The 13,910-nt window shown below is 46.2% G+C and overlaps 1 protein-coding gene across 2 annotated transcripts in view; it reads right to left on the bottom strand.

The window, feature by feature from the left end:
• Positions 1-1,269: 1,269 nt before the first annotated feature.
• DPYSL2 (dihydropyrimidinase like 2) overlaps positions 1,270-13,910 on the bottom strand; it is a 48,166-nt gene continuing 35,525 nt past the window's right edge. For both annotated transcript variants that reach the window (XM_030463952.1, XM_008499363.2), the window contains 7 exons: positions 13,215-13,335; positions 9,951-10,107; positions 9,647-9,788; positions 9,260-9,430; positions 6,344-6,523; positions 4,764-4,929; positions 1,270-4,124 (listed from right to left, as the gene is read on the bottom strand). In XM_030463952.1, the coding sequence (XP_030319812.1) occupies positions 4,033-4,124; positions 4,764-4,929; positions 6,344-6,523; positions 9,260-9,430; positions 9,647-9,788; positions 9,951-10,107; positions 13,215-13,335 (1,029 nt within the window). In that variant the 3' untranslated portion in view covers positions 1,270-4,032. The remainder of the gene's footprint in view (positions 4,125-4,763; positions 4,930-6,343; positions 6,524-9,259; positions 9,431-9,646; positions 9,789-9,950; positions 10,108-13,214; positions 13,336-13,910) is intronic.

Below are 13,910 nucleotides of genomic sequence, written 5' to 3'. Positions count from 1 at the left end.
GCAGACACCATCACCCCTGCAGGTCAGCTGCCTTCCCACGGCTGCTGCCAGTGCCCACGCTGGTGCTGGGGGGTGCAAGGAGGCAGAGGGGAGAAGGGCTCAGGGTTTCAAAAGCTCCAGTTCACCCCAGCGCTGCTTTCTTGCTTTCAGGGCTTTGTTTGGCAGCTGCCAGGAGGAGCGGAAGATGGGGAATGTTTCCCTGGAACTTGTCAGCGTCCTCACTCAGCGTGGGACACTGGGACAGTCCTGCCATGTGGAACCCTTGCTGGTGGCAGCAGCACGGCTCAGTTTCACGGGCATCCTGACCCAGTGCTGCAAGTTCCTCCAGGCCAACAGTGACAGCAGCAGCCAGCTGGGACTTTCTGCAGGGGTTGAAAAAAGCATTAAACCTTCTCATTCTTTCTTTTCACCCCTTTGCCTTGGTGTGATTAATTTGTTTAAAAACCTCTTCTCCCTGTGATGAATTCCTGAATTATTGTCCCCAACACTCTTCCACTAAGCAATAATTCAAGCCCTGTTGTCCTCAGCTCTGATAACCCTCACAAACTGACAGCCAGTGTTCCAGCTCACTGCTTCAAACTCAGCCTCTACTTTCCTCCTTCTCTTTGGGGTTTGTTCAGGTGAGGAACACGAGCTATGCAGCTTTGCAAAGTCAGCTGTTGTGCTCAGATTTGGGGTGGGTTGAGCTTGTGGATGCAGCGATGCAGCAGCCAAGGGGCTGAGCAAGCTGAAATCCACGCTGGCTCTTTCTGAGCCCTTTCCACCACCTCCTGCCATCCCCCTCACAGTAAAACCCAACCACCACCACTGAAAGTTTCACTGGCATTTTGCCAGCCTTCTCTACCACTCCCCACTCAGTTATCTGGGGGTGGCTCCTACTTCCAGCTGTACTTCCCCTTCTCCTCCATCCCTGTGGATGGGGGTCCAAATAGAAATACCCTGGAGGCCTGAGGGCTATGCCCACAGTTTTAGCTTTGTTTGCTGGCATCTCACCAGGGGTTTCTGCAATGCAGAGGAATTTCCAGGCAAAAGTCTTTGCTTTGCCAACCTTCAGCAGGCAACTGCCCTGAGAAGAGGCTTCCTTTTCTCTAAGAATATTGCACTTCAGCATCACCACCTTCTGAGGAATCCTGGCTCCTGTACACCTCACTCCTACACAGGACCAACTCCCCCCTACACCAGCAGGGATTTCACAGCTGAGTTTTTATCCAGGGAAGGCACCAAGGTACCCAGTTACACACAACATGTATCACCCTGAGACACAGATGCACCTAGTGAAACAACAACATCTTGTCTTTATTAGGAGTTCCCATGGTAATATAACACAGAGTTCTTAGGGAATAAAACACAAGACTTGGGATTGGGGTGGGGGTTTTTTTTTTGCCATTGAGACAATGGTCAATATCAGTACTTCTTTTTGCCTACACAAATGATCAGCTTTAGCACTTACAGCTCCTCCACTCATGGTTCACAATCACAAATCCAAGGGTTAAATCCAGCTAGTATTAAATCCTACTTTATTTTTAGAGCTTCAAGTCACTGCGGTTAATTCATTAATTAAGTCATCATCTTTTCTTTTAAGCATTTACATATGACATTCATTAAACAGACACAAAGCAGACGAGCTCCCACAGGAAAAAAACATGCTTACACAGCCTGCAAAAATCTTTTTTTGTGATTTTTTTTTTCCTTTTGAAGAACAAATTAAACCTAAAAAGTCATCATGAGTCAGTGAAGGAAAAAAAAAAAAGGAAGACTTAAGTGAATACTGAAGAGCCGCAGGTGTTTCACAGAACTGAAACTGCTCTGCCTTTTTTTTTTTTCTCCCCAACTCGCCCAAATTGATTTTAACATACAGGTGAAAAACAAATGAAAACAGCTGCAATATATATATTACGTTCACGGATTAATTAACAAACAAAGTGCAAACTCTTTAATGCAAAACTAAAAGACCCAAGAGTTAAAAACCTAAATGCAAAATGCACGGATGAGTATGGCAAGGTTTTTTTTTTAACTTTTCCTTTCAAAGGGACCTAAAGGAATGAGGTGCTGAAGCTGGGAGTGTTTGGGTACCTACGTAGCTTCCAGATCCTCTGCAAATCCCAGCATGGATACTTCCTAACAACAAATTCAGTCCTTTCTTAAAAGCCTTCAGACTATAGTTTTTCCCCCTAAAAGAACCTGTAAACTCCATTTAAGAAAATACTCACAAAGATGGAAAAAAACCCAAGATCAATGGCAAAGTACAAATAGAAGGGAAAGCAGAAGATGCAGCCAAGTGCCAGGGCACCCCACCAGTGGGGGTAACACTGTGTTCACTCTGAGAAGAACAGCTTTGTGCTGAGCCAGGCCATGTCCTCAGGACCACCAAGCCCTCCAGATAACTCTGAGTGAGACCCTACTGGTGCAGCTCTATTCTCCATGTCCTGAAAGCCTCTGTGAGCCTCTAGTGCTAAGAATCCTTCAGTCCCAGAAGATGCTTAAATGCCCACATCCTGCTGACAGCCACAAACGCTGAGGCTCCTAAATTCAGTCAAGGACCACTCATGGCCTCAAATCTGAGGCATCTGAGGAAGGGTGGGAAGCACAAGGCTCTCTCATTAATATGTGCACAAAGGCAGATTCCTGAAGGAATGAGTGACTGAAATTCACACTGTGCAGGAGAGATTCTCAGCTGCTGGTGACCCACTGAGCTGCTCTGAGGCTTCCAGTTACAACAGCATCTGGAGTCCAGTTGGAATTGCCACAGATGCTCAGGCACACACTCAGCTGACCAGCCTTTTGATGAGCCCTGAAGATAAACTCTCATAAAGTTTTAAATAACCACTCCCTGATGGCCAGGAAGGGGAAATGTGGCTGCTACAAAAACCTTTCAAGCAACACCTTGCTCTTTGCCCATGTCCCCCCTGCTTATTAATTTCCACTCCCAGGAACAGAAGACAAACTGACTGCTAGAAACTTCCCAAGAGACCCCATCCCAGCTCTCCAGCTGGTATCCAGCCCCTTCATTTGCACCAGCTCAAGACCCAAGTGCAGATCAAAGTTTATGAACCTGTTCCACGACCTCCTACAATGGCAAGCCTTGGCTGGAATGATGCAACCTAAGGATCCCTGGAATACCAGGGTGGCAGTGGCAGTGACACTGGCAGGAGGTGGTGACTTGCATGAGCTTTGGGAAGGACTGGGAAGAACAGGGAGATTATCCCCCAGTTCTCAGATAAGGCTTCGTAAACACAATGATACAAACATACTAAAAACACACACAAACATAAAGAAAAAAAAATATTTCCTCGAGGACCTAATTTGCAGCAATATCCAGAAGGAAAAATAAATGAAGAACAGAACCAACAGAAACCAACAGAACCAAAGTCCCCAATGATTCTAGCTTACCCAATGGCTGGGTGTGATGCTTTGTCAATTCCTAGTGCTGGGTCCTGTCTCCCTCTCAGCAGCAGACAGCTACTCAGTCACCTCCAAGGCAGTGCTGGGGAATGGTTACAGACAGGCTGGGGATTCCTCTCCCTCTGTGCTTGCCTAGCTATTCTGCTGGAACACAGAACACTACAGAATATCCAGTTTAAAACCCTTGAACTACTCTTCTGCTTGACAATTAAAAAAAAAAAAAAAAAAAAAAAAAAAGCTATTTTTTTACATTTCTTATTTATTTATTCCTTTTTTTGTGTGTGTGTCTTAAAGGCAGCTCCTGGGAAATTCACTTTATCCTTCCTTTATTAAAAGAAAGATGCTGAATGGGACAGAGGCCACATCATATCTCAAACATCCTCTTTACACAAACTTTTTGCATGTCAGAGGTGTCAAAACAGGGTTTATTTCTTTAAATGTGCAGGGGCTGAGTGGGGAAGTGAGAGGGGTTGGTGAAGATGAGGAGGGAATCTGAGGGGACTGCCTTACTTCAGCCCCCCCTCACTGGCTGCCCGCAGTAACTGTCACAGGCTCTAAAAGAATCAAAAAGGGTCTCCAGGTGCCCCTGTCCCTGCCCCACTGGGTGGGCACAGAAGGGGGAGGGGGTCCTTAGCCCAAGCTGGTGATGTTGGCACGGCCACCCGGAGGTGCCACAATGCGCTGGGTCGTGCGACGGGGGATGTTGTCATCAATCTGTGCCCCTGCAGGAGAGAGAACAATGTCAGGGCCCCTGGGTCAGGTTCCCTGGGTCAGAGAGAGGGTTTGGGATGAAGGAGTTGTAGGAGAAATGAGGAGGGAGAAGATGAAAGCCATAGAGCCCTCTCAGGCCACTGGTGTACACCAAAATGCATCCTCTGTGGGGGTGAAGCCCTTCGTGGCCTCCTTACTTCTGCTGAAGCCCCTTCTGCACTGAGATCCCAGCACTGAGCCACCCATCCCTGCACACATGGTTTTTTTCCCCTTGCTGAGCCTTTTCATGGCTTTCCCTTACTGCAGGAACCAGCAGAAATCAAATCTGCCACATACCAGAGGCACAGCTGGGCTCAGCTGGCAAAGCTCTGCTGAAGCTGGTGTCACCTGCCCTCCTCAGACACCCAGCCCAGAGTGCAATGAGATATTCAGCATTCATGCCACAGCAGGGCCTTATGACAGCTCATACACTGCCCCTCTTCCTTTCTAAAGCATGAAATAACCTCCAAGCTCAAAGCACATCAGTCTCCCTCTCTCTGCCTTCACGTATCGGTGGAATTAATTCAGAGGATGGGAAGATAAAGAATAGGGCATATAATATAAAATTGATTTTAAAGCTATAAATAATTTAGCCTCATAAAAATATCTACCAGACAAGCTGAATCCAGACTGGTGCAGGTTCCTCACGGGTGGAGCCTGCTGCTTGGCAGGAGATGTCTTGGCTGAAGATGCTGGCGTGACGGTCTTGGGCGTCACCGACACCTCGCAGACGGGTCCATCGTAGAGGCCTCGAGGTACACCCCGCAGCTCAGCCAGCTGCAGGACACAGAAGCAGGCAGCCCTCAGCATCAAAACAGCCCTAAAAAACAGCCCTAGAAAACAGCTGGCCAGCTGTTGCTAAGCCAAAGACACACGCTTGAAGGTTTGTGCTTACTAAGAGGATTTGAAGTTGCGCATCATCCACTCCCTGCTGGCTCTGAAGCAGCACAGATAAAAGAAAGGTGCTCTGGGCTGCTGCAGGGCTGCCTGGTGTGAGTCTGTCCCCTGCACAGCAAGTCCTGTCCTTTAATGATCTCAGCCTACCTGCTCTTGCACTAAAGGCTTCAGACAAGTCTCAAATGAAACTCCTTACTCATCCCCAAAAAGCAAAGCAGTGCTGAGACAGAGGCAGAGCTGCAGGGAGAGGAGCCAGGCCAGGCTCACGTGGACAGCTTGGGTTTAGATTGGGTTAAATGCAATTATTCCAGTTGAGATACTGTCCAATTGGATTTATAGGTCAGACACATATTTCTGTGGGAGATGAGAACAGGACAGAAACCACGGATACCTTCTCTGCGGTGGTAAATTACTTGACATCATTTTGATGACTTGCTATTTCTTCAAAAGAACAATTAAGGAAAGATCACTTGCAAGGAATATGATGATTATTTATGGTCAGCAGAACTAACACAGCTCTGGTTTTGTCCAGGAGAGGGCAACACTTCAAGCATCAACATACTTTTCTCCTCAAAAGTAAACCAGAAATAAATCCAGACATAAATGTCTGAAATTCTCAACAGTGAAGCTGCAGCTCAGTTCAGTGTCATCTTCTCTGCCAGTTCTTACCAACTACAGGTATATCAAAGGGCAGTTTCTGTACTAATTGTGTGTCTCTTACAAAAACTCTTTTCCAACAATTTTAGCCTCTTAAAAATAGAACATTTGCACTTTTAAACAGTCAGTAGGCTGTGCCTGTGACTCACTAGTCACCAGACAAGAGCATCTGATCCTATCTGACAGAAAGGAAAGCAGCATAAATTATCCATAGCAATAAATTATAAATCTAAATTCTTGTTGAAAGGTTTGACATAGAAATACTATCAATAACTCCTCTTGGTACTTCTGTGGCAGGAGAAACCTGCTGGGTTATTTGTAGCTTGATTCATGTCCAAACCGGGCAGTTCCTGGCCTAGGGTCCATCAAGGTGTCCCAAGACAGATTAGAATTAAAGAGCAGAAAAATAAATTTGCAGAAAATCCATGCTGAAGCCAAAGCATATTCCTGTAATGACTCAAGCAAATAACAAAAATGAAAGAGGAATGAGATAAATGTGGCCCCTATCCAGGGAATGGGGTTTTTTTTGTTGCAGAACTGTGTGTCTGTGAGCCAGGGGACAGCATCTGTTTTCCACCCACTTTCACTCAGGAGTTTCAGGGAGAGAACAAATGTGCATCCAACCATTCCTACTCACCCTGCTCCTTGCTTTGATGCGCTTGTAAACGAAGTCAGGGAAGGGTTTCCTGGGAATGTACCTCCCAGATCCCTCAGTGACATGAAGATTCCCATCCTCCAGCACAATCTTTCCCTGGCTGATCACCACCAGGGGAGACCCACGGCACTCCATGCCTTCAAAGATATTGTACTCCAGAGACTGGAAGAAACAAAAAGACAACGTGAGGCAAACATATTCATCCCTGCAAAGCCTGCAGTGCTTTGATTACAACCACCAGTCATGCAAAGTGCCAGGATTTTAAGGACAGATGGAAGCAAACTCAACAGCATTTAACCTGAGAGAGGCTGGTGGTCTTTATTACCAAACAAAAGTTATTCAGCATTTGCTTATGTAAAATTTCCACTGTAAGAAGATGAAATACACTTTCAAATCACAGTACCTCAAAGCCTCCTTGTTAAAATGCATTTCAGCACCTACCTGTTCTGAATTGTGGAGAATTCTGGAGTCAAATAAAGTTATATCTGAGTTTCATACTGAAAATAACAATCATTTTGAAAAGCTGTCCTTCAAACCATTGTTTTGATTGATGGGTCAGGGACCAGCACAATCTTGTTTTACTCTAATGGGATTGCTCATCTTCAATTAACAGGATTGGAAACATTACACCAGGGAAAAAACACAAGTTTTAAAGGAATCTCTGGGAGATGTCCCACCTATGAAGCATCCTGCAATGAGATGCACCACAGCCATGTTGTCTGGGGACTGTTACTCTAATGATCTCTGAGACAAATTTAGGTCTTTTTTACTTAGTTAACAAGGGAGTTTGTTCTTGAAGTGTGTTGTAAGAAGGGGTAGGCTTGGCTGCAGAGTTACAATTACAAGTTGTGGTTAAACTGACACTGAAAAGGTTCCAGGCTGAAAAAAAGTTGTGGTGGCAAAGGAGGAGGTTTGGTTAGAAGCTTATGAATTAGGCTGGTTCCAAGAACAACATTCTCTCCCTCTCTAACTCCCAGTATTTCCTTGCCAGACAGTGGCAAAAGCAGTGTGAATTCTTGGAAAATGTCCCTATATTGCTCCAGCATTTAAAAATGTAACAATCCTCTGATGCCACATAATCACCACGTCTCCTCGTGTCGCACCAACTGTTCTGCCCGACTTTCAAAAGGGCTTTTGTTTTCTACTTGACCAAAGGATGCCTTGGCTCTGATGGCATCACTTGTATCCATTTCTCCACTAACACAAGGCACACACAGAACAAGAGACACAAAAACCCCAGCAGGTGTGGTGCCAGGTACAACACGTAATGTCAGGAGAGAGGGGAAGAGGTTAAAGCTGGACAAGTAAAAAAGCTGTCATTTCTTAGACAGCCCTTCAAGCTTTAAACAAACCACTTGAAAAAAATCAGAGTCTCTGATATCCTCCAGAGTCTTAGCACCCCATTTGAACTTAAAGATGCAGCTTTTGGCAACAGCTGATCATGGAGTGCTGAGGCTTCTCACACGGTGCAAGAATTTCAGGGCAAGAATTTAAACCACTCCTGAGCCTCCAAAGCATTTCTGAATGATCACAGGGGATCTGGTTTTCCTTCAGCTTTATTGCACAATCACAGAATCAATCCTAATTGTACTGAAGAATAACCATAAAAGATAAAGTCTCTGCATTTTGTGTTTGGAATTAGAGTCCAATTCACAACCTAAAGACAGCAGCCACCACATGGCAATGACTTCAAATACTCTGTCCAGGAAGCTACTCCCAGCTCTCTGAGGATCTCAGAAGTACAAACCCAGGTTTAGATCAGTAAATTTGGCACCTAACAGCAATATGTCCCTGGGCTCTAAATCATTCCTCTCCAGGCTGGAGGTGTGATGAGTTTGGAAGCACCTCTAAGGTGATTGAAGTGACCAGACTTTGGGTCTGGATGCCTCTCTTAGAAGTCTCATCAGAGGCAGGATGGATCCAGGCCATCTGAGACCAATTCTGACACAGAGTGAAGTCAAAAGGAAGTGAACCAAACCTTCAAAAAAGTTTCTTTGTGAATGTGCCCAGGGATCCAAGTGTGGAAGAAAATTTTGCTCCTTCAGCTCCAGAGTGAATGAAAGCATTCACAGAAAAAAGAACAAGGAGTTTTTTCCAGGGAAACATTCCATAGGTTCATAGCCAGCAGTGAAACAAATCGTCAACAAATGCAAACAGTGGTTGCTTTCTCTCAGATAGTGCTCAAATGTCACAGGGAAACTCCAACCAGACCTCTGCACTGGGACCATTGGGCAGTTTCCCACAGGGTGGGACAGGTTTTTCACTTCAGGAACCAGGTATAGGACATGGGACACAGACAAGCCCTCTAAGAGTGCCACAAGAAAGAAACAGGGGGAAGGACTGGTTACTCTGCAAGCTGTCTTGTGCCTCACCGTGCCAACACTGGGATTAACACCAGTAAAATCATGTTTGACTGCACACACGTGCTAGATCAGTGTGTGGTGCAAATCCATTCAGACTTATTGATCTGGATCAGTTCTCCAGCAAGTCCAGAAGCTGACAAGCTTCACTGACCCTGGCAAAAAGGGCAGTTCACATCCCCACTGCTAGGAAGCCAGAAGATCATAAATTATACATTGTGATAAGAGGCCTTTTGATAATTTAGAAGATTTAAAGAGCTTTCTGTGTGCTCAGATCCAAGCATCCAACATTCAGAATGAGCAGACAAGCTCTTTGCTACAAGGGGAATGTCTGGGTATTCATGTGATTTCAGATTTGAACTCAGTCATCTTCCCTTCTGCTCACACAACGGAGCTGTACGGGGTTAAAGACCAGAGAGGGCTTGGGGCACGGAGAAAACAAAGCTGAATTATCATGAGCTCTGGTTCTTGGCAGCAGAGTCTGGCATTGAAGGGGTAGAGGAGGAAATGAGCAGCAGATCATAGAAAACATCCTTACTATGTTATGAGTCTTGGCAGAGATTGTCTTGACACTGTCAGGGTCCCAGATAACCAGGTCAGCATCCGAGCCCACTGCGATGCGGCCCTTCCGGGGGTACAGGTTGAAGATCTTGGCTGCATTTGTGCTGGTCACAGCCACAAACTGGTTCTCATCCATCTTGCCAGTCACCTGGGGACAGACAAAGGAGCCACTGCATTAGCCAGGTGGGGACTACTCTGAAAAGCAAACAGCTGACAGCACAGCAGACTCCCAATAGGATTTCTATCCATGGGGTCAAAAACCCCGAGTGGAAGGAGATAACAAGCATCTGGGGGGAGATAACAGCAAAGTGCTGCAGCTCTTTAGCTCTCAGTGTCTGGTTGCTGCCTAAGCCACATGACATACCACAGCCTTATCCCAGATGATTGACATCCTCTCCTCAGTCCCATTGGTTCCTTCAGGAATCAGTGTAAAATTGTCCTTCCCAACAGCTTTCTGAGCAGTGTTGAAGGTGCAGTGGGCACTGCCAGTAACTTGCAGGTCTCCACTAGAAAACAGAATAATAGGTATTTAAGATATTTTATTGTCAGAGGTTTATTCCTAACGGTGGAACAACCTTTTTCTTGCTGGCAAAAACAGCCTTTATTTTCATCACCCTCTTATCTCATGACAGAGCACATGCTGTATGAACACAAAGAGCTCTACTCACCAGGACAGTAGTGAGTTGAGAAAATCAGGAGTGGTTGGGTCAGGACTCAGTGGTGGGGAAGTAACAAAAGCTGCTGCCTTAGCCCAGTTCTTGCTCCAATAATGAGATCCATCAGTGCCCAAGCTGGCTGTGATGGGCTCTCCATACACCACAGTGCCTACAGGACAGGAACAGAGGCAAATCCACTGTGACCACCAAGGAACATCCATCTCCAGCATCTTTCAGAAAAATGACAGGTTGGATAGGTTACAGCAGCATCAGATACTGCAGGGCTGCTTGGTTCTCCCTCTTCAGCATGGGATCAGAGACACAATATTGAACTGAATTCCCTGGCCTGCATAACCAGATGAGCAGTCACCACTGAGCTCCTGGCCTGTTCAGTCCTCCTCTGAAACCATTGTATCCTGGGCCAAGAACCTTGTTGAAGAGGCTGAAGGGAACTGTAAGTGTGAGGAGATCCAGTCTAATCCAGAAGAGATGTAGAAGAAAGAAAATGAGGAAAAAACCACCTGTGGTATTTTTATTAAAGATCTAACAAGGTTGGGTTTCTTGGAGATGGCTCTGTGCATAGGTAAGTGACAGCTCCTCTCAGAAAATTCCCTGCCTAGAGAGGAAATATTGGTGCTTCTGGTTCCCAAACGCAGTTCAGGGCAAGTGAGTGACTTCCCCAGGGGCACAAGGTGAATCTGGCAGAGCTAGGAAATGAAATTGGATCTTCTGCCTCTCAGCCCAGTGTATTAACCACCAGTCCACCCTTCCTCTTCACTAACATTTCTGGAACCACATGAAGGAAGAGCAGATCCTTAAGGCCAGGATACTTTGCAATCTGGAATGCACCAGCAACACTGCATGCCAAGCAGATGGAAGATGCTGCATCTTCAAAAGCAATGCAAGCTGGTAGCCCCAGAGATCTGCTCACCAAATGAAACCTTCCTAAAATCTCTCTAAATCTACCCATCTGTGTCTGAGCCCAGGCACTGCATGTGGAGAAGATGTGGGTAGTTAAAATACTAACCCTAAAGACTTCCATCAGAAAAGACTGGCAAAGGCAACCCCAGAACTGGTCAGCAGGGTCTTCCACACCTCACCATGCAGAGTACACACCCAAGGTCTTTCAGGTAGTGTTGGAGCCTTTGTTCTGCCCATGGGCTTTCCAGCTAGCTGGGAAAGTGCATTAACTGGGCAAGGCATTAACTGGCCTCATGCTGCTTCCAGGACCACACTGAAACAGGAGGTGTAGGACCAGCCCTTGTCAGAGGGGATCCACCAGCAGAGGGAGAGCCCATCTGACATCACTTGCCACAAGCAGGGTTAGGAAATCAGAACAAGGCAAAACACACACTGACTTTTAATGGGAGGCCTGTGGTGGGACAATACATTGGGAGGATTGTTCTATGCTGAGCTCCCAGATCTGCCAATGACAGAGACTGCAGGGAATCTCTTCCATAGAAATGCCACTGGGAACATCTGGCTTTAAATAACATACTTTCTTTCCTCTTTAGCAAATCAGTTCTGCTCTGGTTTTGCCTTGGATAGCTTTCAGTTACTTTCCTCTGTTTCTTGGGAGGGCGAGACCAGTGTGTGTGGCCCTCCTGGTTACCCAGTTGGGTGACTGCACACCATTTAAATTGAATTATTTAGATAAAGGAACAGAGCATGGTGTGCCATTTATACCTCAAATTTTCCTTATAAGGAGAAAACACAATTTGAACAAAAACTGAACATACTAATTGAGTCAGGAGGGACAGGGAGTTCTGTGGATGGTTCCTCTGGGAAAATCCCAGCAGCTTTCACAGGCAGGGGAACATCCAAGGTCATGGTTGTGTTTTATGGCTACTGCAAGTGTATGGTCCCTCATCCCAATGCTCCTACCTCTGTGCCAGCTCATGGTCACAGGACAGTGAGTAGAGCAAGAGGATGTTTTTGGTGATGCTGCATCTCTGAGTGCAAATGTCTCCACTGTTTTACCTGGAAAAAGGAATGATACTTCCCTGGCTTAAGGGATTGATTTGTGCAGCCACATCAAGTTGTTTTCTGGGGTAGTGCAACACACAGCCACTTCTGCATGTCAGCACAGCTCACTTCAGCATCATCTCCACTAATGGAGCTAGGGGAAGGAGGTTTATTCCAAACATTTTGAGCTGCTTCCACAAAACAAAGAGATGCCTTGGACATCAGTTCTCCTCACCAACTCTCAATTCATTTCACAGGAATCATGGGACCAAAATAGTTCTGAGCCAATTCACAAACACATATCTGTTTGCTGCAGTAGGAAGTGGGCTCTTCTCACACTAAACACCCAGATGGAAAGTGATGTCATTTGGGTATTCATTCAGGCTTCTTTAGACTGCATAAAATTAAACTCAAACCTTCTGAGGAAAGAAGGGGGAAAATCATCCCTCCTGCTTACTCACCCACCCAGAGCTGCTTTAAATAAAAATGAAGGGTTTAGTCACAGAATAAAGCAGGGAGATGGGCACTCACTGTGCTGTGCAACCCCTGTTCCCTGGGGGGCAAGACAGAAGGATCAGGACTCAGGAGAAGCTGCTTCATCCCTGAGAGCAGCTCAGGTCCCTCCCAGACCTTGGTTTGAGAGAGGAGACACAAGGAAGCAGCATCCATGGAAGGTCCAAGTCTTGCTTCTTGCAGCATTCTCTGGCAGAGTTATCAGAGGCAACTGTGATTCCCAGCCTGACTACTGATCCCAGTTCCTGTTGGGAAGCCAGGCTGTGAGGCACAGCACATGAGGAGCATCTGTTTCCCAAGCAAGAAGCTCAGTGGATAGCTGGATCAATAACCTCTTTGGCTGCTACAACTAAATCCAACAGGGCTTGTGAGTCAGAAACTTCCATCAGGACTCCTGGAATCACTTCTGACCTCGAGAAGCAGCTCAGAAGAAAGCACCAAGGAAAGATCACAGCAGCTGGAAGGAGGACACAGCCTGCAGCCTTCAGGAATATTCATTAAATGGAGACAGTGTGGAATTACTCTGTGACAACATGAAGGCACGTGGCTCAATGGGATAGGATCAGTGTGAGGAGAGGGGTTCTAAGCTCAACAGGAAAAATGGATCCTGGCACTGGTACGACCCCTGAATGTCTGTGAGAGATGAGACAGAGGTACTTGTTTGGGATCTTCTAAAAAAAAAAGCCTGGACAATAACACTGGAAAAACAAACCCTTCCTGTAGGGATGAAGCTGATGTTGGCAAAGTGTTGAACTGCATGAGCTAATAGGGTGCTTCTATCCAAGGGAAATAACTTACCCTTTTTCCTGGCTTGAGCAATGACATCAGCTGCACTTTTGCTCATCACCTTGGTGATATAAAGGGGACAGTTGGTTTGGTTGGCAATGGTTATTGCCCTGTTCACAGCCTCTGCCTCCACCTGAGAAACACAGGCAGCAGGAAATTAATAACATCCCCCATGTCCCCACATCCCATCCACTTTCTGAGGGTCACAGCTTCTGCTTTCATGGGAGAGCAGGGTGTGCAGGGCTGAGATGAGATTTTCCACCTCTGCCATTCTGAGCCAGAAAAACACAGAGTGTAATCAGAATAATTCAAATGACATCAAGCCACAGTCCTCTCTCATTACTACCTGTTCTCCCAGGCTGCTTCCAAGTTTCTTTGCAAGCAGACTGAGTCCTAAAATAACACTCCAGGTGCTCAAGGTCAGAATGATTAAGCCCCTTCTGTAACCTAGAGAAAAACAAGCAACTAAACATTGACTCAACCAAACTATTTGTGTTCCAGCCCACATGGCAGAGATGCTGTAGCCACATTCTCTGGGAAGCCACGTTTGCAAACAAGCCTCCTAAATTGTACCCTCCACTACAATATCTGGCTTTGGATCTGGCAGGGTGTGAGCCACCCCATAAATCAGCTCCTTTTTCTTGCAGCAAGACCAAGGGTCACTGCATAACAACAGCCTAGGGATGGACCCTCTCACTCTGCAGGTTT

Source organism: Calypte anna, chromosome 22, assembly GCF_003957555.1.
Source record: "Calypte anna isolate BGI_N300 chromosome 22, bCalAnn1_v1.p, whole genome shotgun sequence".
Lineage (NCBI taxonomy): Eukaryota > Metazoa > Chordata > Aves > Apodiformes > Trochilidae > Calypte > Calypte anna.
Note: the sequence above shows the minus strand (reverse complement) of the source record. Positions and strands in the feature narration are given on the sequence as shown.